Here is a 23833-nt window from a genome sequence, read left to right as displayed (position 1 = left end):
TCTGGTGCCAGTGCTGAATCATATGTGCACAAGCACATCTGATGTGGCTTTGGAAAAGGATGCTATACTTCAAGAACGAAATAGTGTAATTCCCCCAGCTGGAAAGGTACAGAGGTCATCAGTCAAATTCAGGCTGGAAAGATGCTAAGGAGATTATTATAGAAAACAAACCATTTGTTAAAACCTACCTATGTGACACCCTTCTCATACTACATCAGCAATATACAGCTAGTTCCTTGTACTGAGAGACGGGAGATCTATACATTCTCTCAGAATAATATAAAATCCATAAGCTTTATACCTTTAAGTCTTTACAACATGTTTACCAGCCTCTACAACGTGTCTACCAGCAACATAGCAAGAAACCAGAACAATATTTTAAATATACTACTGATGGAATATGAAAATTGATGCCAAAATCAGATTGGAAAACAAGGTTTAAACACTGGATACAGTAAAGAAAAGTAAGATGGAACACGGAAGCATACGAATAGTCCCCAAAATTTTATTTATAGAAACATGTTCAAATGCAGCATTTGAAAACAAAGAGAAACTGGAATGATAAAAGAGTTAGAGCGCCGCACATTCAGGTACATTTCCTCTAATTAACTAGCACCACTGAATCATAAAATCACAGACTAAATCATAGTGATTTCTTGACATGTAAAAAACACCCACCATTATAAAATTTAATATTCTAGTAATGAAAGTCTTTTCAAATACTTGTCTTAAAAATTAGATCTAAATTGAATACGTATAGGAGATGAAAGCAGCTGAAAATGGAGTTTTTCATATCTATTATGGTTGCTGAAATTATCCATAAAGCTAGGTTGTTCCGAAGTCTGTATATTCTGATCAAGGAAAAACATCTAAAAATAGGCTTTTTGCAACCCTTTGCAAACCAAGCAAATAAGAAAGATTTAGTGTTCTAGAAGTGTACACAATACAGTAGGTACAAGACTAACCTTATAAAATAATATCTTCCTAGTCTATAAAAATACTAACCCAACTACAAAAGTTCTGAGTCTTCAGTCAAACTGTCTGTCTGCTACCTTACACAGCCACCACATCAAACAGTTAACACATTTATTTGTACCACCGTCTAGCAGCTTGAACATGTTTAACAATGGAAAAGAGCCCAACATTTTACCATAAGACTAGCTGATTTATATTTCTAATTTTCCACTCACATTTAGCAGTAACATTAGCATTTACTTTTTGTTTCAAATGACAGTCACAAGATTGCAATCATTTCTAGTGTGTGTTAAAACTATTTCTGAAAGTGCTGGAAGTGCAACCAATGGATAGAATTTTAGATCTGTTTATTGGGCTCACCCATGTGATGGACCTAACACATTACATTTTCAGAGGTCTGTGTACAAAAAAAAAAAGTGTGCATTTGCACCCAGCCAAATAAAGCATGCACAATGCATGCACTTCTGAAAAACTAAACCAGAAACCTGTCCCTTAATATTTCCATGCTGACAGAGGTAAGGTTGTTAATTTCAGGAATTATTTAGTACAGTTGTAATACAGATTCAGGGAAATCAAATACTTTAGGTAAAATTTGCTGCTTATTTGGTAAAACAACTGACAAGTTACAGTGGAGAAAGCATGCTTTCTTTTTAAACTGGAATTCAAGTTTTCCACATACTGATCTGATCTGGAATAAAAGAGCAACTAAACCCAAGATTTCACACTCTATTAAGCAATATCCAGTTTATAGTAGCCCACTTAATTTGTCAATGTATATCAGGCCCTTTACTGTTGTGGTAGAGAATTTAAAAAAAAAAAAAAAAGTACTCAGGTACACAGACCTCACGTCATTACACAAATTCACACTTCTTTCTCTCACTTTCCATTTACAGTGGTCTCCTGTGACATGCGTCATAGTAATTAGTACTATTAAAAACAGAAAACATGTCCCTTTTGACAAAATGAACAAATTTTTCTAGAGGACACGCAGACTTGCTGGAATGCATGTTATAATCCTGACAAAATGAGGTCTGGAATGTGACATCAACACCATTGTACAGGATGCGGATAAAGTGTTCTCTGTGTTTTTTTCCATCCTGCCACAGCTCAAAGACTAGTCTGGCAGCAAATCTTGGAAACCTGGCTTCTGTAATGCCCAAAGCACTAAGAACAGGTGACAGTGTGACATCATGAGCTGAGTAAAGAACCAATACTTCTTCTTTCTTGCCCTCTGCAATACGTTGCATCCTGTTAACAGTCTGGTTAAGAAGAGGATATGTAGCCAGTAGTGCATAAAAGAAATACAGTTTTTTTTCCTGTCTTTCTCTCTCATCCTCTAACTGATGTGTCTTGATTATCTTAAAATGTTCAATACTAATGCAGCCATTTTTAGTACAAGGGAAACTGACATTATGGCAAAAATAGCATAACAGAGAATCTATTGGATTAGATGCCCTTAACTGCCTCGTAGGAATGCCTACTATTTTGGCCATATCCACATATACTCTCTCCAAATCACTGTTTTTCACCCTTAAGCTATACTGACGCCGCTGCTCTTCTTCTAGATAATGGTTTCTCATTGGACAATCACAGCTTCCAGAACAAAAGATGGTGCTCCACTGATGTCTCACATTAATATTCTTCCAATCAAAATCTGGCAGCAAGGTATAAAGAAGAGCCAGTCCACTCTGCAGGGTTCGACTTTTTCCTGTAGACTCCAAGTAGAGGTGTTTTGCTGTCCAGTCGCTCAGGAGCAGTTTATGTTTCTTCATATAAATTTCCCGTAATAGCTGTCCATTTTGCAAGTGTTGCACAACACCTAGAAACAATTGGAAAAAACATACCGTTAGCATGGTTTACAAACAACTGGTATAGGAAGAGTAGAAAAATACTGCCAAAACTTCTGTGCATGTGCACCAATTTGGTGCAAAGGTGATCCCACCCAGACACCAAATATTATCCATGCATGGCTATCATCCAGGAAGGCTGCCCAAAATTAAGGTCTTTCCTAACTCAGAAAGATAGCTTAGTTCTTATGTATACTTCACTACACACGTAGATTGGAAAACTGAGTGTTCTGTACTTCACAGTGCAACACTTTATTCACAAGTAGTACTACATACATGCCTCAAAAGTCATATATAATGATATATGAAAGTGCAAACCAGTTGTTTAAAGCAGTGGTCAGTAACTTTTTTAAACCTAGTTTGGGTCAGAGATGGGCAGGAATTAGGACCTAGCCACCACTCTCTGTGCAGCATGGGGAAAGTACCTGCTGCTGGATTAGATGGCTGCCCAGCCCTGGTTTGAAGGAATCCATGTTTAGAGAACACTTCAATCTCTGGATTGATTTACTTGCATAAACAATATAGACACTCCATGGGAGAATAGCCCTGAAGTAATGTATACTAAACACTTATTAGGGAAGCATAAGCCAATGTTTAGGTTTTAACACCAAGAAAAACAGAAGACAACTCAGTTGGCTTATTCCCTTATCCGTCTTCAAAGGTGGCTTTATAGCCACAGCCAAAATACAGAGGCAGAACAAAATGACTCAGCTTACTGGATAGTCTCTGACCCCAGGTCTTCCAGCCTCAGCCAGCCTTTCCCCACTCTGGCAGCCTCCTTTGCATCAACTTCCTCTTTCCTTTCATAACCCTGCCCAAAGCAATTACATGACAGACAGCAACCCTATGTGACTGGAGTATTTTTTAGTTTGTTGCAGAGCATTTATGTCCTAGATAATAATGGGGTATGTCTTACTGAAGTATAAGCCCTGGGACAGGATAAAGTTGGCCTTCAGCGCTGTATACATTATCCTGCTGTATAGATTACTTAAGTATGGAAAAGGAAGGTAAATAGCAGGTGTTGAGGCTGACATTGCTCAGTTGCTTTGATGCCCATGCAGCTAACAGTTTCAGTGCAGAACTTATGGCTGTGACACTGGGAGCTATGCCAGGTGGCTTCTGGATTAACCCAGCTGGCCAGCGGCCACCATTTAGATCTAGTGTTTGGAATGGATTTGGAGAGGGTATGGTTACGCTTGCTATGGACTGGCAAATGATGACTGTCAGCAGTGTAGGAATGTGGCTGGGTACCTGGTACTAAGTGGAAACAGCAACTTCTGCTTGGCACCACAATTGCAAACACATAGCTACCTGCAGCAGTTCCTTTTTTTTTTTTTTTCCCTTCACTCCTCTGCCCCCCTGCCACAAACTGGCACCCAAGAACTTTGTCCCCATCATATCCCCTGCAGTTATGATACTGAACATTGTTTCCCAGGAGACACCAAAAGATGCAATAAACACTTGAAGGTCTTGAGGTAACTTTCAGTGGTACTAACTGAGAATTATTAGAAATTCCACGGTGGCAAAGTTATAACAGAAGTTTCCTCAATAGAGGAGAGTGAGCTCCTTAGTAGGGCAATCTCCACAGGGGACCCTCAAGCCCTACCAAGCACAGCTTCCCTACAGCCGAGGGCACCCTTTAGTACACCCTGGCTTCCGGCCTGACCCACTGTAGGCACGTGCCAGTATTCTTGAGTCAAGAGGGAATGTTTATTCACTTGCAAATCAGTTCAACCTACACAAGTTAGACTAACCTGCAAAGATTGAATCAATTCAGCTCTGGTTTTTTTAATGCCTGTCCCTAGCCAGGGGGATAGGACATGATGTGGGACTTATTAATTATGGTATAATAATATTGCATTATACTTGATGGGAATGAAGAAGGAAATTAGTGGTTGAGTATTGTTTTAGATCTTAAAGAGGTCATGGGAGATGGGTGCTGCTGGTGTGTTTCGTTTTGTTTAAAAAAAAAATCAATATTGATATGAGAAGTCTGAAAACAGCATAACTAACACCTACTTCCAACCACATTTTAAATACTTATGTTATGGCTATGTTTCTTTAAATTTAGGCATAGGGACTTAAACAAAAAATGTCATTTTTGAAGTGTGTGTATATATATACACATCTATCTATATACATACATACACACACATATACACAGAATGTATATATGTATAAACAGGATTCTGCAAAACAGACTTCAAGCAAATTCAAATGCAGGTGCTAAGATTTTACCTTATGTATTCCATCTCTTGCTTACATTGCGTCCAGAATTAATAATACACAAATATACACGTAGAATAAAAATAAACTTGAACCCAAAATTTTTACATATGTCAATATATGGAATTTGGTTTAATTATTTAGGACATTATATGTGGTTTTACAAGTTGGAAATAGAAGATACGCTGATATAGGCATGTTACTAGCAAAAATGCATTCAACATTTTTCAAAGTGGAAAAGTCAAAAGTAAATCATGCACATAATGCGAAATAGGTATGTATGTAAACCAAATGTCATATGCAAGTGATCTATGTTCTTTGTCATTCTTCAGGAAAGCAATTTCAAAACAAGTTTCAGGCTCCTTAACCATCTTAATTGGTTTGCTTTTTTACCTCGTAATCTCTTAAAGCTCCCCTAATAGTAATTCAGTTCATCTATAGAAAACTTAAGGTTAATAAAAAAATAGAATACAATAAAAGGCACTAATATCATTTAAAACAGTTCTCTCACTGCTATATCTACAATGCCATTGCTTCACATCAGCACTCTCAGATCTCCTTCAGCTTAAAAAAAAAAAAAAAAAGAAAAAAGACTGCATCACAGGGACAAACTCAAGAATTAAATCTTGACAATGGTTTCCAACTTTGATGCATCGTAGTTGAACCATAAGCCAGTCAATGGAACACTATATATTTTGCCTGGACATTAAACTAATGCGAGTTTCAGAGGGCAGTTTCATGTTTGGGGAAGGTAAGATACTGAATTTAGAATCTGTCAGAAACAGCCCCAGTGGGGACAGGTTAGAAGTAGAATGAAGGTGCGATTTTGATAAAATCCAGTTCATCATAATGCTATTGCTAATCTATATGATATACACTGGTCGTATCTTAGATGCAATGGAATCTGAAAGGCTAGAAACTTTCTAGGAAGAATAATTTTTAAACATGATTTACTTTACAGCCTTGAATTCTGGTGTAAACTGGAACTGGAAAGCCTCTTATAATATCTGCATGTAATTACAGACTGTAGAGGAAATTACTAATATTACCTGTCTGCGTAAGTTCTCCCATTTCGCATGAAGCATGACTGGGGTAGCGCGGCAGGCTGCTTAAGGTACCATCCATTTGGGCTTCAGATCCTTTGGACATATGTCTAATGAAAGCCTCAAGCTGAGGATGAGAGGGCTTCCTAAAGAGGTAAAGCAAAACAGGAAACTCTCAAACACATGAAAAACACACTCAAGAAAAGACTTCTAACTAGGTCAATTAAGATTATTTCAAAGTGAGGTGACATATTCTATTGAAAAAAACTTCTGTTCATTATCTGTTCTATTAAAGAAATCCCTACGGTGATCCACTCACGGTGACGAAAACCAAGCCGGAAAAATTCTATGCGTTTGAAAACCAAATTAATTACAGTTTGATTTTATAAAGAGTAATTCTGATATTCTCCCTTGTACTCTCATGCCATAATTTATACAGATTTTTTAAAGTTGATGTTTCTATTGACTTTTGTTACATTAATGCACCAAATCTGATATGAAAACTCATGCCTAGGAAAATTAAGAATTTTCCCTTAAAAGTTTTTTTGAGCCACTAGAGGGTGCGACAACACCATGTTAAAAGAGCATATTTGCTGGAGTCCGATTTTCTCCAATACAAACGTTAGTGTTCACACAGGTTCCAGATAGATAGTGCAAAGAGAGAGAAAGAAAGAGAGAGAGATCTTTATTTTAAATAAAAAGAGAAGAAAGGTATTCTAAAAATAAACAAGAAGCAGCGCCTCATTTAGAATCAAAATGTCCCTTCCGAACAGTTTGGTTTTGTAAATTTAAAGAGACTTGAAAAGGCATAATGTTCTCCATTTTTATAAAAGACTTGGGGGGAAAAATGGTGTTTTAACATTAGAGTACAAACGCAAACAACAAATCGTTAAGCAAAAGTAAACATGAGTAAAAAACAGAAAGAAAAAAGATAAATTTTACAATGCAGTCTAAAAGGGGTGAAACAACAAATAAGTGATAAGTTAGCTAATTCCACAGCTGTTTCCAGATTTTGTTATTTTATGTAAAGTGTAGCATGAGGAAGTTATAGACATATTAAAAAAGTTTTCTTCATTCTCCTGATGTGTCAGCATTTAACATCTACAAAGCTTAATTCTGTTCTGGATTTAAAATGAGACCTCACAGCAACAGGATTGCTAAATGAAAGAATTAAATTTAGCAAAAAGTACAATCCCATCCAGGAGTGTGTGTGTGTGTGTATGTGTATGTGCATGTAACTGCCAAAGATCTAGTTAGTGAGTGTGCGTCCATCAGCATGTAACTGCCAAAGATCCCATTAGCACATGCGTGCGCATGTAAAAATGCTGAAGATCCAGTTAACATGCGTAAACTGCATCCGACTCGAGGGCCTGTAGCAATGTGGTGGGGTAGCTCCTATAAAATATCACAGTATTTCTTCCTCCAGAGTAAGGCAATTTTAGGTTACCTCAAAACCCTAGTCCCACTGCCTTGTTAGTATTCTTTTTTTGGAAAAATGTGAAGGAACATCACTCTGACTGAAACATGGCCTCAGCAACAGCTTTAATCTGTTACTTTCTGGCAGAAGCTACAACCATCGAGGAACTGAACATCTGGATTCGGTTTGGCCTTCAGACTGTCTCGATAGTCTAAAGGGGGATGGTAAGTCAAAGGCAGCCTCCACTCCTCCATACTCTTGCCTAGGCATATGCACTGAAGGTCTTGATGTGATCTACACTGGCCAAAATGAGTAAAAGCAACTCGCATGTTGGAATGACCTCGAGTTCAATTCGGACTCAGATTTACAGAAAACAGCACTACTTAACTATGAATTGGTTAGATTTGGAATTGACATTGCTGCATTATCAGAAATTCAGCTCTAAAATACAGGTTCCATCAAGAGAATGATTACACCATATTCTGATGTGGGAGACAGGCCGAAGAAAGAGCAGGAGAGAGCAGGGAGTAGGCTTTTACTTTTGGAAACAGCTTACTATCTTTCTGTGTTTCATTGCTGTATCTATTCGACTTACGATGCTCAGAGTGCATACAAAGAACAACTTCATCATGTTGTTTCGTGTCTGTGTGCCTACCCTTCAAGTTAGCAACGAAGACAAAAACATTTTCTACCAACAACTTGAAGAAGAGATTGAGAAAACTCACAAGAGATCATTATAATACTTGGCAATTTCAATGCAAAAGTTGGATGTAGTTTTAAGAACTGGCCTGTTATTCTGGATACCACAGAATTGGTAATATGAATGAAAATGGCCAATGTGTGCTACAACTTCGTGCAAGTCAAAACCTATATTACCACACCTACTTTGCTGGGAAAATCGCAAGACAGACATTTGGAAACATCCAAGATCAGGACACTGGAACCAAACAGATCTACTACTGACTAGGCATAACCACCTAAAAGAAATCTTGCTTATGAGGTCTTAACAGTGCTGACTGTGACACTGACCATGCAGTGTTCTGCTGCAAAATCAGAATCAATGTAAAAATGATCCACTATAGCAAAACTACCAGTTGCCCCCAGATAGACATCAGCCAAACTAAAGCCATAGAAAACTGTAGACTAGTCTAGGAAGAACTTGTGAAAGCAAGTTTACCTAACAAGTCAGTCACCGAGGCATGGGAAAGCTTAAAAACCAACACGTACAATGCTACGAGAACAGTGTTTAGCAAAAAATGCAAGAAAAATTCAAGCTGGTTTGAACAGCACTCCGAAACCCTTCTATCACTAGTTGAGAACAAAAGGACTGTGCTAACCAACTATAAGAAATCTCCTAACACCATAACACTAAAAATCCTAGAAAAGCTTGAAAAGAAATGCAGAAGGATGCTAAGAGGTGTGCCCAAGTTTTTTGACTGAAATGCTGTGATGATATTCAGAAAGCAGCTGATACAGGAATGTATGAAGGCATCAAATGAGCAATTGGTCTAGTTAAGAAAGCAACCCCACTGAAAGACAAACAGAAAGGTTGTTTCTGATAAACAAAAACAACCTGAGCATTGGATTGAACACTGTGGAACTGTATACTCCAGCGAGACTGAAATCAAACATGAAGAGCTCAAAGGATTACCACAGTTTGAAGTTATGATAGATTTAGATAATGAGCCTACATCAGATTTGCAGAAAGCCTTTTAAATATATTCCTGGGAACAAGACATCTAATGACTTTGCCTGCTGAAATCTACACGTTCCAATGACGAATTACTTCAAAAGCTTCATGAAGTTGTACTACTCTGTTGGAAAGAGGAAGTGGTACCACAAGATTTCAAAGATGCTTGGTTTGTACAATTATACAGAAACAAAAGGGATAGAAATGACTGTGACAACTATAGAGAAATTTCCCTGTTGAACCTCATTAGAAAAAATGTCAATCACATCATGCTTCCTAGGCTGCAGTCTCTAAGTGAAAGAAGCTATCCTGAAAATTTATGCGATTTTTGCTCAGGACGCTCTACCACTGATATATTTTGATCAAGCAACTGCAAGAGAAGTGTAGAGAAAAACAAATATCACTGTACAAAGCTTTCAGCAATTTAATGAAGGCCTTCAATACGGTCAAGACAGGGCCTCTTTACTGTTCTGAAGAAACTGGGTTGTCCCCTCCCCAAAACTGTTGAACATCACTCGCTTATTACATTAAGGTATGAAACAACTGCAGTGTATCAAAACAAAGGATCAAAATGGCCTGTGACATCAACAATGGGGTGAAACAGGATGCATCTTCACCTCTGTACTTTTTAACATCTACTTTTCATTCCTGCTTGTTCATGCCTTCAAGGACAGGAATGATGGCCTTCATCTTTGAACCAGATTAGAAAGCGGCTTGTTCACCACTGCAAGGTTTAGAGTGAAAACCAAGGTGAAAGAACTGGTTCTGAGAGATTTCCTGTTTGCAAATTACATGACCTTGGTTACCCACAAAGAATCCTCCCTGCAAAATCTCTTGGGCAGATTTTCCAAAGTATGCAAAAGCTTTGGGATGACAGTTAGTCTCAAAAAGAATGTCATCATATACCAAGAGGTAAAAGAACCGATACTTGACATCATTATAGAGGTTAAATCTCTTGGTGTCTGACCATTTTTGCTACTTGGCTTCTTTGATCAGCAAGAATCTTGACCTTCAGACTGAATGGACTAACAGAATCAGAAAAGCAGCTAAGAATTTCAGACTATTAGAATAACAGCAAACTATCAGCTAAGGTGAAGATTAAAATCTATGAGATTTGTGTGGTCTCAAGCCTGGACTACATATGATGGGCACATCAAGTGACAGAACAGCTTCCATGAGATGTCTGTGTAAGATCCTGAAAATAAAGTGGGAACACAGAATACCAAACTCCAGAGGTACTGGAGTGCACAGGACTGACACACTTCGAAACCACTGTCAAGAAGAGGTTGCAGTGGATCAGCCATGTCAGGAGAATGGGAGAAGACCGTATCTCCAAGAATAATTTGTATAGTACTATTCAAGATGGGTCTAGAAAGTGGGGCTACCCCCTATGGCTGTATTATGATGTGTGCAAATCATATTTGAGGCTGAAATGAACATCAGCATAGAAAGTTGGGAAGATTGCACAGAATCCTGTTGAATCTGGAAGGAACATCTGGCACTGGGTGCAGCTCAACATGAAGTGGCTTTTGATCCAGAGAATGGAAGCAAAGTGAGAAAGCAGCGGTATGCTGCAGTCTTGGACTGCAACTCAGACAACATATGGATCTGTGAAACTTGTAACAAGCTGTGTCATTTTCAAATTGGGCTTGTCAGCCACACACAGATTCATCAGGCATTTGACTAGACCTCGTACATGTACACTGTGATCCAGAGGATCAACTGTTGCCTACACAATCCCATCTGTCAATAGGTTTGCACAAAATCTGGAGACTAAAACATAATTAAAATTTTATTTAACATTTATACACTGAGGCTTTATAATACATAATAGTATACATAAACTATTACTTATTATGGTATTTTCTCCAAACAATGCTCACTTTTATGAATTATCCAAATATTTTGTGGTTAAAAATCAACAACCTCAAACAACACAATAGCGAGATAAACTGGAAGAGACAGCAGCCGCCTGCTCTGTTGCTTCTGTTATAGCAACTGGGATTCTAGGGGACTGAAACCTTTGCTGATCAAACTGTTAACAATCATTTAATGAAAGGTAAAGCCACAAAACTGCAGGCAATCTCTCTCAAAACAGACTAATTTAATCCAAGACTGGATAACAGATTATGTCAATTAAGTGTTCTTTTTCATATAACATATTTAAATGTGTGTGTATTATACTAGGGGTGCACTGATAGAGATTTTGGGGGCCAATACTGATAGCCAATATTTAAGGAGGCATATTAGCTGATACCGATCCAATATCCAATACAGCTGCTATCAGGTGGTAAGTCCAGTGTGGTAGAAAGGGAGGGGGAAGGGAAGAGGCATGGAGGGAGTGGGGGTGCAGATCAATGCCCATGTGCTGAGGGAAGGGGCAGGGGTAGGCGCTGCCCAGCTGGAGCAGGGGAGGAGAGTTGCAACGCTGGGAGAAGGCTGCAGCCACCCCAATTTTCACCACAGCTCCAGCGCAGCCCCGGCTGAGCGCCCTGCCTCCACCCAAGTTCTGGGAAAAGCTGCAGCTGTGCTGGGCGGCGACACAGGGCTGGGAGCAGAGCTGTGGCTGGGGTTGCTGACGCCTCCTCCCAGTGCTGCCAGAGCCTGCTCTGAGCCCAGCCCCTGGCAAGAAAGGCCCCATGCAGCGCTGGCTCTGGCTCTACCCTGCAGTTGCAGCCCACCCTGCACCACGCAGATCCAGGGGCACATGCCCCTACCCCCCATCTGGGGTGCAAGTAGCGGTGGGAGCTGCCCCCACTCCATGAGCCATGGCTCCATCCCTCATCCTCCTTTGCCCCAGCTGGGCAATGCCTACCCCGTCCCCTCCCTTGACGTTGGCACCTTGCTCTGCCCCGCTCATACCCTTCCCCTCCCCCACCCATTTCTGGCTTACCAGGTAGAGGCAGCTCTCCACACTGCTGGCTCTGCTCCATGCTATGCTGCAGCTGCACACAGCACAGGCCTTTATCAGCCAAATAGGACTGATATCTGTTAGACAATTTTCATCATACTGGTACTGATCTAATATCAGAGCAATGTATCGGTGCCCCTCTATATTATATATACCTACTCATACGTGAACTTATATATAGTATGTACACAACTGAGAGAGAGTACACTTATGAAACTAGTAAAGATTACTCTGTTGGATTCACTATATTAAAAGCTGAATTTCAGGCATTTAATGGAAATCTTTCTGTTTGCTTATTATATTTCAGAAGCAGCTGAAAGAGATTGACAATTTGGGGCATTCAAGCTAAAATGCATTTCTGCCTTCTGACTCTAATGCAAACCTCCTGGATATGACAAAGAGAAAAGTATGCGTTTTAACAGTGTTCTCTAGAAAGTCACTATCCATAAAAGCAAGAGAATTTTTTTCATAGTGCTGTAAAAAAACCTGTCCTTGCACTAGTACTTCATGGGGACTTGACAAATTATTTTTTTTTTAATTTAGATTATGAATCTTACTGTTGAATTGGCCAATTTACAGATGCCGCAGGAGATGAAGTATCTAGGCAACACTGCTAAGGCTGCTGGGACTGTTTCTAAGCAGGAAGCAAAGAAAATTACTCAGTTGTAGAGTTGGAAAGATTAAGCCCTCAGAGAAATTTTTAAAATTTTATTTCCATAAAACCACAGAAGAGTGAAAATGCAATAAAAGGTATTCATTGTATAACGTGACAGTTTTTATTATTATAGGAACAGCACAGTAAATTGTGACTGCAGTAACAGGGGTTAATCAAATGACTTTCACATTATTTCAGGCTATAATTTCTTTAAATTGTTAGTACATGGTGAGGTTTATCACTGAAGCTACTGCAGTCAATACACAGAATGTCTTCTTTTTCTAAATAAGATTTAATTATTCTAAAATTAAATTATGATTGGCTGAAACAAAAACTGAGACTTATTTCCTGTTAACAATATGTTTGGTTTTTCATTCTATTCCTGTTCTTAGCACACTGTATGGCACTGCTATTAGAAAAAGACCCATAGAGGGATGAGAGAACTCATTTGCCAATTTCTACTAAGTTCCACTTCCCTGAGTTTAATGCATTAGCATGAATGCAGAGACCCATATATGCACTCAACCAAAACCTGAGCCAATTCATCTTTATATGGCAATTTCCCTTGTCTTTATAGGATTTAAATCTAAAATTAGGAAGTGTTTTAATGTTTCGGGAAGGATTAGTCAAATTCTATTTCTCTTAACCTATGTAAATGTATAAATCCCTACTTTTGTGATCAGAGTTTAAGAACAAAAACACCAAAGCTACAACAGACAGACAGAGGAGGGACAATGGCTATGTGTACACGAAACAAGAGGCGTGTGTGCACAACACTTTAAAGGTTAAATGCTTTTGCACCACTTAAATGGTGTCAGTGTTTGCATGCCTCAGCAGCGTATTGCACATTAATTCCAGCCGCTGTAGGAAATTCAGCAGCGTAATGAACCTTAAATGACTTGGGGCACAGCAAACCTTCAAGGAGTTTTAGTTTGCTGCCCCTACAGCCGCAGAGCGAAGCACTGGGCTCCGTGCAGCTCAGGGGCTCTGCAGGAAGTCCTGCAGGCAGCCTGGGAAAGCAGCGAGCTTGATCTTTTCCCCTCTTCAGAGCCTGCCTGCCTGAGTTGTGCATGAGCCCGGTGCTTCCTTCCATAGCTGCAGTGGCCCCCGGAACCGCCTAAGCCAGGTGCCTGCATGCAGGTGTCACCTGGGGTGTGGGTGGGGAGGGAACCACAGCTGCTGAGGAGGGAAGCACCAGTCCCCCGACTGCAGCCCAAGGACCACTCCACCCACCAGCAGCTCTCCCTCTCCTCCCCACTAGAAAGGCAAGTAAGTCAGTGGGGAGTGTGAATGACATAGGGGTTTAATCAGCCCTAAACTGAAGCTGTGTTTTTTAAAACTCACCACTTCAATTTAGGGCCCCCCGTTTCATCTACACGCACCCTATGAGACTTGCCATTAAAATTTCCCATAAGATACATGGCAATGATACATACATAAGGATGAGTGTTCGTGTATATGTATATTTCACACATGCATAAAAAATGTGACTTATGCAGTTCTCAACAACACAAAGTGAAATCTACAGGCATTCTGCAGCATTGCCCTTTGTTCCGGGGGCACTCAACACCAGTGGGTTGACAATTTTGCAACAATTACTTAAATTAAGAAACAGGAATTTTTCACTGAATACAGTAACCCAATTCAGTCCATAGAAATGGTCTAGGAAGTAGCTGAGTTACTTTATCCTACCATGCCTGAGGTTCTGCTCTGAGGTACTGCCAGAATGCTTGGGAGGCCATTCCATTTAAGAAGATTACCTCATTAAGGTCAATACATGTGTTACAATAACAAGCCTGAAAACAGAGGGCTGATGTTTTCATTGCCATCATTAGGATTCAGTGTTAAACCAGACTTGGAACAGTTCAGGTATACTAGAGCTAATATTTCAAGATAGCTCAGGCAGATTGTATGAGTCAGTTGATAGTATTTACTAAGGCTGTCAAACAATTAAAAAATTTGATCACTATGAGTTGTGTGAGTAAAAAAATTAGTTGCACAGCTAAGAAGTCAAAATTCTGTACAGAAAAACTCAAAGTTATGAAAAATTATGCTGTGTGTGTGTGTGTGTGTGTGTGTGTGTGTTTAGAGCCTGGGGGAGGGGGATTCCCACATGCCCTGGCAAGATGTGGAGTACTGTGGGTTAGGAGTGAGGGGCAGCAGCAGGGCTATAGATGCTGTGGCTTGGGAGTGAAGGACAGACATACACACGCAGACTGCCCAGCAGGCAAGCCTGTGAGGGGGAAGGGGTGTGGGGGAGGGAAATGATGGGGGGTAGATCAAGGGCCCCACGTGAGGGAGGGAGTGGGGCAGGGGTAAATGGGGCCTGGGGGCCAGGGCAGGTCATTGGACAGAGTCATGGGCGACCCCTCTAAGGATGTGGGGAAGGGGGGGCTCCTACTGCAGCGCACACCCTGGGGGAGGCATGGGGAGCACGTGCCCCCTGGATCTGTGTGCAGGGCAGAAGTGAGTTGCTGCTGTGAGCTGGGGATCTGTGCCCTGCTGCCTTTGCCTCGGGAGCTGTGCATTGGCTGTGCCATGTCCCCTGCCCACCCACCAGTGGGAAGCACAGCATGGTGTTGTGCAGCTCCCAAGGCAAACGCAGTGGCGCACAGAGCCCAGCCCTCAGTCACAACCTGCCGCCACCCCACACACAGATCTGGGAGGCACATGCCTCCCCATGTCTCCTCTGGGGTGCGCACATCAGCAGGAGCCTCCCTGCACCTCTGGACAAGCTGCCCATGGCTCCATCCTATGATCCACCCTGGCCCTGGGGTCACATTCACCCCTGCCCCACTCCCTCTCTCACCATGGAGACCTCAATCTGCCACCCCCATGCCTCTTCCCCTTCCCATACTTGCCTGCTGGGCACTACTCCACATGCCGCCGGGCTGCATTTTTGGCCACCTGCAGCTGCATGTCTGTGTTTGTGCTTGTGTGTGCCTTTCCCCACCCTGCTGCAGCTGCCTGGAGCCTGTGCCCAGGCTGCCCTGCGGTCCTCTGTGTTGTCACTGCTGCCCCACAGGGCAACCCAGAGGCAGTGGTGACAGCAGCACAGTGGATTAATGCGTTAAAAAAATTAAACAACAATTGTGTTAATTGCACAAGTTAATCGCGATTAATTGGCAGGGCATGGGTGCCTGCCACTTTAAGAGCAGAGTCAGGTAGGTACCAGGTGCCTGATGGTGGCAGCCATTTTGAGAACAAAGGGATATAAAGCCTGAAGCATGCTGCTGCCAGCCCAGGCAGAAGCATTGCTGGGCTGAGCTACAGCAGGAACATCTTGAAGGTAAAAGTAGGAGGCTCTTGGTCCTGGGCATGACCTAAAGCAGTACCCTACCAGGGACGGTTGGCCTGGTAGGGTTTCTAGTGGTGTGGGAGCCCCAGGATATGCCAGGCCAACTACCATCCCAGTGAAAGGCAGGTCAGGGTGCCTTTCATAACCCCAGCTTCCACAACTGGTTGGAAAACCCCATAGTAGGGCCAAGGCGGCAGACCTGTGTTAGAGAGAGGGGGCTAGATGCTCAATAGCCTGACCCAAGTCACCCTTGACTGCTCAATGTTGGGGCCAGGACCAGAAGGGTCAAAAGGGCCAGGGGCCCACTGTGAGGGATGCCCAGAGCCAAGGACCTGGGGTTCTCGGTGGCTTTGGAGACAAGGCCAGGGCCTGTGTGCCAAAGGTCCCAGAGGGGCATCACTCAAGAGGGGGAAGAGTGCAGGGAACTAGGCAGCTCAGAATGAGGGCAAAGTAAGAGGCCAGTTGGGGTTCTGACTGGAGGGTTATGGGGCCCAGTGCAAGGCTGGAAACGTCAAGAACTTAGATGCCATTTGTGAGGCATGGGCTGCGGTGTAGGGGAAGTTCAGAGACACAGACAGCATTCCCTGGCATTGGGGCTGGGAAGAGGCAGCTTCCTCCATTATACCACCGGTTTATGGAAACAGCAAAAGTCATGGCAAGTAAGACTGGGCAGACTGCCCCATAGAGACAGGTGGGCGGGCTGGCATGAGACCTAGCCCCGAGCATGCCCCCTGTCACTACTATTTACCTATTTCCTTCACAACTGTAACAACTAAAAAAAATTTGGTTTAACAGATTCTGGAACAGTTCTATCCTAGATATAAACCAAAGAAAGGTACTTAGTGGGCAAATCTAGATGTGCATTTATGCACCATAATTACAGTACATTAAGTTGAGTACCTGTAATAAACTTAGAGGGATTAATTTAATGCACCATAACTGGCACTACTGTGCAGTACCAGAGCACATCTTTTAGGTGATGCTAATATGCAGTAGACAAACTTTACTGCGCATTAGCACAGCTTTGAAAGCAACGCGGTGCCACGTGTCTCACTGCCTGGCTCGCTAAGGCTGGATGCACATGGCGTGGCACCGTGCTGTGCCACTTTCAAAGCAGCAGCAGCAGGGAGACGCAGAGGCTGAGCCCAGCTCACAGCTGTGGCCTGCCCTTGCCCTGTGCAAAAATCAGGGGGGCCATGTGCCTGCCCCCCTTTGGCTTCCCAGCACTGTGCTAGCTCTGGACGAGCTACTGGGCTCAGACTGTCCCGTGAATTGGGCCCTGGCTGGGCCAGGTCATGGGGGAACTAAAGCCTGGTGGCTTGTCCAGAGGTGCAGTGCTAGGGAGCCAAGCAGCAGCAGTGAGGCTCAGAGGCAGGGAGCAGAGGCTAAGACCAGCCTGCAGCTGCAGCCTACCCTTGCACAGTGCAAAAAAAATCAGGGCGGGGTGGGGGGGATGTGTCGTCCACTTTTTTCTCCCTCTGCCTATGACAAGCTAAACAAATCATTTCCTTTTTCAAAGTAAAATGAATGCAAAAAGACACAGGATCAATTAAGTTACCATAAACTACACAAAGAACTCAATTCAGGCTTATTTATCCATAAAACTGCAACACCTAACATTTCTTTTAGAATAAACTGTCCTGCCTTTGGTGTACTCCCTCTCTCTCCTATCAAATTCAGCAGCATAGTCTCTAACAGAATAGTAACAGGTATCAGACAAGTTCATCAGAACAGTATTTGTTTGAAATTTCAGGAAGTCAGGGTAGTTGCGTGCCATGCTCTAGTAAATAACAGTAAAAACAGTAAACTACAGTCAGTCATGAGCAGAAAGCAGACAAGAGATGTGCTAATAGTATGGGAGAATCCAACACTAAAACTGGAAAATGAAACGCTGGTAAGAAAAAATAAGTCAGGGGTGCACACACTGTTGAAGTTATGAATTAAAATGTGAATTCTTAGGTATTTTTGTGCTTCAGGAGATTTGGTGACTGGATAAAGTATGTTTCTATATAAAACTGTTACAAAGACATTTGGATATACATAATTAACCAAGCTAATGACAGTGAACCAAACTGCCACCAAGTAAAAATTAAAAAAGAACCATGAAGTACCTCAGAGGGACAAGAGATGCCTGAGCAATGTCCAACCATGTCCTGTACACAAGTCTTTGGAATTAAAGTTGGATGGTGTGAAACAAAGGGATAGGGAGTCAAAGAGAAAAGACAGATATAACGCAAGAACACAGAAAGACTCAGCTATCATAAGCTTTGCCTGGGTTTCATGGAAAACCAGTTAAAGAGAGTTCAGCTGAAGGAGGAATGATGTAAAATGAAGTATAGAAAATACCTGTGAGAATATTCTAGGGAAGAAAAAGTAGGATGCCAAGCAACGGCTGTCCCATGAGATTGGGAAACTGACTGAAGAAAGTTAAACACAACTTTGATGTTCCAGATTTTGTTACTTTGGGTGCAATATAAATCAAGCTTGAGTATTTGTTACAGAGAAAAACATAAATGAGAAAAAAAACCAATATGTTTCTATAAAAAAAAATAAATCAAATACAAATGAAAAGATTTTCTTGCGTACTATTTAAATTACATTTTGTTTCGAGAAAAAATATTTACTCAAATACAAGATGAGGTATGTTCCCCCTCCCCCTATCAGCATGGGGGGAAATTTTGCTCCACATCTGACAAGGAAATCATCTTAACCACATAGTCTGTCATTAAAATACTGCAAAAAAGCAGCATGTGCTCAGTAATGGAAACTAACTATGAAGTTGACTAAATGAATCAATACTCAGAGTGACTATAAAACATATAGTCCATATTAGGCAAACATACTAGAAACTTACCACAAAAGGATAGGTTAGTATAACCCATTTGAATAAGATGTATAGTAATGCCCATTGCATTTAGCCCCCTCAGTGCCAACTCTTTTTCAAGTCATGGTAGGCCACTACACTGAGTACATTTCAATTTCCTCTTTGTTCCCACAGCTGAGCTGTGCCTTTCTTTCCCATTTCCAATGATTCCTGTTTCTTCACCAGCCTTACATTTTTGGCAAACATCACCAAATGGAACCACAAACAGTTTACTCAGAATCCCTCTCTCACCTTGTTGCATATGATTAGTGTGGCCCTGCCCTCCATGAGATGAAGCTGGACCAGGCTTCCCTGTGCCTCATCTGAATATAAATTTTGGAGAATTCTGGCACTCATGATAAGAATACCTAATACTAGTCACGAGTGGGGAGCTAGTTAGCACATGGATCTGGGGGGGCAGGGCGGTATCTGGAATACACACACAGGCTAGGTCTAGACAGTCAAAAAGCCAAGACTGAATCAATTCAGTCTTTGCAGGTTAGTCTAAGCTGGACAGATTCAATTGAAACAAAAGTGAACAGACATTTACCTTCGATTCAGGAAATGCAGCTACATGCCTATAGCGGCTTAGTCTAGAAGCCAGGAGGCACTATAGCACAGTTCTCTGGCTGTGTGTTTACTTCCTCTTCCTGCTGCCTCGAGGTCTCTGGGATTTGCAGTCCAGAACTTATAGCAGCAGGACTCTGCAGGGTTGCTCATCATTTCCTCTTCCTGCTTCCAGGTGCCTCTGGGATATGTAGTCCAGTTGCAGTCAGCAGTAAGTTTGAGTGGGGGAAAGGGTGTTTACCCCTCCCACCCAGCCCCACCCCCGAACTAGGGTTTTCCTGGGGGAAGGCAGTCCTCCCCCTCCCCCCCCGCCATGTAGACTGGGCTGCATCCCCAGCCAGTCTTGCCTCCCACCCCTTTGTCAGCCAGTCCTCACTGCTCAGTTAGGAAGCAGAGGGGCAGGGCCAGCCCTGCTCTCTAGAGAAGACAGCACAACCCAGCTCAGGGCTGGAAAGCCTGCTGGGATGCTGGGGGACTATGATTTAAATGTAAACCAGGAGTGAAGTTTCATAAACCAGTTTGGCCCAGTTAAGTCTGATACTACATTCAACCAGGCTTATCTTAAACCAGTTTCAGGCATTTTGAAATTGGTTTATGTGCACTGAACTTTTATTCTGTTACAGGTTTAAACCAGTTTCTGATTACTTAAACCAGTTTATGTATAACTTCTGTCACTAGCTACATTCTGAGCAGGGCTGAGCTATGGGGTCAGCATGGCTTGAAACACTGTTGACTCTGCTGGTGTTTAGCTCAATGAACAATGTGGGAAATCACAAGCCTTTTGGCTTTGAATTAGTAGCATGCATAGTTTGTACTTTATAAAAGTAGATACAAAAGTGCTACTTAAAACTATGTTTATGGAGTACCCGTGTTCAAACTTGCAGCAGTTTCTGAAAAACATAAAATGCATCAGTTCTGGATGAACTAAGTCTATGGATATCCACAGTAATTTGCCTACTTGTTTATTTCAAAGTCAGTGTTTTCATATTCATCTCTCACTTCCATGTGCTCAGGGAGAACAGGTTTTGACAGTTAGGGATGGGGGAGGGCAGAGAAGCTGCAAGGGGAAGAATTTGGGAGGCAGAGAATAAGGGTCCACCTGACCCCCACCTCTTCCCCAAATTTATTTTTCTTGCTGTTGCAGCGGGAAGGGGACATATTCAAAGCTAACCTCCAACAATTAGATTTTATACCTGGAAAATTATAACAAATGTATAACTTTTCCATATATGAAATCTTATTTGGGACGGGGGGGGGGGTTGTCTTATATTCAAAGTTATCTTATATTTGAGTAAATTCAGTAAAGAAAGACCGATTTGGAAATGTGCATCCAAAATGCTGAAAATAATAAAAGCAGAGGTAATCTTCACAGTTTTTCATCCATTTTCCAATATTCAGGCCACCATTTATTTATATGCCACAAACCTTAATTCACAAAACCCAACCATGACCTCAAAGCTATTTTACATACCTATTAGAAGTTCATGGGGCTGCATGCAGCATAATCTGTGTCATTAATGAATTCCTTCAGCAGAATATTAAATCTGAGCATGGATGGCATACTTATCAGCAAGTAAAGTGCAAACAGATTAAACAAGTAGGGATTTTAATTGGACACCTTGCTTTAATTATAAAAGAGCAAAAAAACGTCCATTCAAAAAAGTGACAACTATATAACCATTAATACTCTCAGTATAGACAAACTGACAATCAAAAGCCAGCATACAGCCACAAAGGAACAAAAGGCTCACACGCAAAAGTATATAACAGCCTTGCAATGCTCGAGACATAAATAAGCCGTCTTAAACAACAGCAGCATTCTTACTTGGAATATCTAACTCAGCTAAACTTTGAAATGGCACCTGAAGGTCAAACCTTCCTCTCCACTCTCCCTGTTAACTCTGATGGCCACAGGCAGAATATCCTGGTTTACAAAAAAAATTGTTTTCCAATCGAGAGTTTCTAAAAAAAAAAGATTTGGACAAGATCTCATTTCTAGTCACAAGATGAAACACTGTAGAGACTTGTACTGCCCTGCCAATGTGACTTCCACCTTACTGGAGAAGGATTACTTCCAGAGGTAAGATCTTTGAATCACAGCAATCATGATCTGTGATTAACAGTTTGACCCAGATATTCTACTGGGGTACTAATCACTTCCATTTCATGGAGAGTTTTGATGATGCCAGCACTTTCTCCCACTGCACTGCAGACAGTGGAGTTGGATGAGAAACATTCCTGATGAATCTTCACTTTCCAACAAAACAAAAATGAACAAAATAAATCAGAAAAATTCCAGACCTTTAAAAATCTTTTTTAACCATGAATGGCAGCAAATCCCCATCAAACAGTAATGAAGTTCAGTCCTCACTGACAACGGCAATTGAACCTATTTTTACAACTCTTTCTACCCATTCAGAACCTTGTTAATATCTGAATAGAATGAGCTGCAGATTCAGGGCCCTGAGCTAATGTGCTATAAGTAAAACATGCTCATCACTATTGCACCAGTTCTGCAATTTTTCTTAAACTGTGAATTTTCAAAAGTATTTTTAAGACCTTAAAATACCATTTTGAGCCTTCTATTACTCTTTCCTTCCCTTTTAAAAATGTTATGCTTAGTTCTTATATCCCACTATAATTGTGAGAAATAAATCTAAGAATACAATACAGTCACTTCTAGTTAACATCTCTGGAGGAAAGGTAGGAGTGTGTGTGTGTGCACGCATGTGCATGCACACACGCCCATGTGTGTAATGTAGCAGACATTCTACAAGTGCAGAAAATCAGAGCCTTGAGGATCTCCAAGCGGCTTTGAATTATGTCTATTTACAGAATATTCACCCTGAAAGAAGCTTCACTTCCTAGTTGCAGATCATTAAAAATACTATCATACCAATTAGAAAACTACTTATTTTTTATTTTGTTCAGGAAATTAGTTGCCCACTCAACCTACTAATGAAGTTATTTGGTAGAAAGCAGGAGATCCATCGCTGGAAGCAACCTTGGCTCTGCATGAGTCAATTCAGACAAAGTCTGATTTGTAGAAGATGCTGAATGCTGTCCTTCAGTGTCCTAAGTCTATCAGAGAATGAAGATCCATACAGGAAAGATGCCATATCTTATTTGTTCTTACAAAAATATTGTCTTCAAGAACAGCACGTGTGAACAAATAAGGAAAAAAGGGCAGAGGTAGAAGGCAGTTTTCTTAAAACTGGGTCAAAGAGGTTATGGAGCCCCATATTTACAGCATTAACCTTGTTCAATATTAATTACTATGGGAGACTCAATTAGAAAACAGGTATTTTTAGTAGTAAGTGGTTCATAACCATAGATAAATACTACAACCTCTAGGTTCAGGCATATTCACATTCCTGTCAAAATTTAGGCCCTGATCCTACGAAATACACTAATAAATAGAGGTGCACAGAAATATTGGTCTAGATCATATCGGCACCAATAAAAGGAAAATTGACATTACTGGCAATCAGCTTTTTTTGGCCAATGTAGCCAGTAATGTCACCAATAAATGCTGCGTACTTGCATACAGATGCAGCAAGTAAATGGCCAGGAACGCAGCCTGGCAGCTTGGAGAACAGCATCTGGCCGGTAAGACTGGGGGGGAAGAGGAATGGGGAAGGGGGCAGACTGAGGCTCCCATGGTGAAGAAGGGAGTGGGGTTGGGGTAGGGCACAAGACAGAGCTGTGGGCAGCTCATCTGAGGGGCATGGGGGTGAGGGCAGCTCCCTGCCAATGCACGCAAACGTGGTGGAGGCATGGAAAGGCATATGCCCCCCCCAGATTTTTGCACGGGGCACAGGAAGACTGCATGCTGAAGGCTGGGGGCTATGTCACCCTCTTCCCAGCAGGGGGCGAGTGATGGCAGGGCTGGAATGGGAGACTATGGGGGGGGGGCTACAGCAAGTTTTGGGATGGCTGTAGCCTACCCCATAGCTTCCCCTCCCAGTGCCGCTGCCGGGAAGAGACCAGCACAGCCCCCAGGCCCAGCCCACCCTTACCCTGTGCACAGATCCGGGGGGCAGGGGCACACACTCCCTATGCCTCCACCAGTGGGTCGAGAAGCTGCGGGAGCCACCCCCGTTCCCCCATCACCCACACAAGCCATTCATGGCTCCATCCCACACCCCAGTGTACCCCTATTAATAAGCAGGGAAGCTAGTTTTCTTTGTTTAAAAATCCCAAATTCTCCGATTAAAAAATAAAAATCCACATTTTTCCACAATTAAAAGTCAAATGATTAAACATTAATCAGTTGAATGCAATGTTTTATTGATATATTGACAATTTTAAAGCAATTTGGAAGCCCACCAGTGCCTCAAT

The 23833-nt window shown here is 41.8% G+C and overlaps 1 protein-coding gene across 6 annotated transcripts in view; it reads right to left on the bottom strand.

Annotated features, from left to right (window-relative positions):
- Nucleotides 1-489: 489 nt before the first annotated feature.
- The window catches only part of PXYLP1 (2-phosphoxylose phosphatase 1), a 102343-nt gene continuing 78999 nt past the window's right edge, over nucleotides 490-23833 (bottom strand). For all 6 annotated transcript variants that reach the window (XM_090053212.1, XM_090053214.1, XM_090053213.1 and 3 more), the window contains 2 exons: nucleotides 6098-6237; nucleotides 490-2794 (listed from right to left, as the gene is read on the bottom strand). In XM_090053212.1, coding sequence (XP_089909338.1) covers nucleotides 1863-2794; nucleotides 6098-6237 — 1072 coding nt within the window. In that variant the 3' untranslated portion in view covers nucleotides 490-1862. The remainder of the gene's footprint in view (nucleotides 2795-6097; nucleotides 6238-23833) is intronic.

This window comes from Crocodylus siamensis, chromosome 6 (genome assembly GCF_052110815.1).
Source record: "Crocodylus siamensis isolate JL-2025a chromosome 6, ASM5211081v1, whole genome shotgun sequence".
NCBI classification, from domain to species: Eukaryota; Metazoa; Chordata; order Crocodylia; family Crocodylidae; genus Crocodylus; species Crocodylus siamensis.
This window is presented reverse-complemented; position numbering and strand designations above follow the sequence as displayed.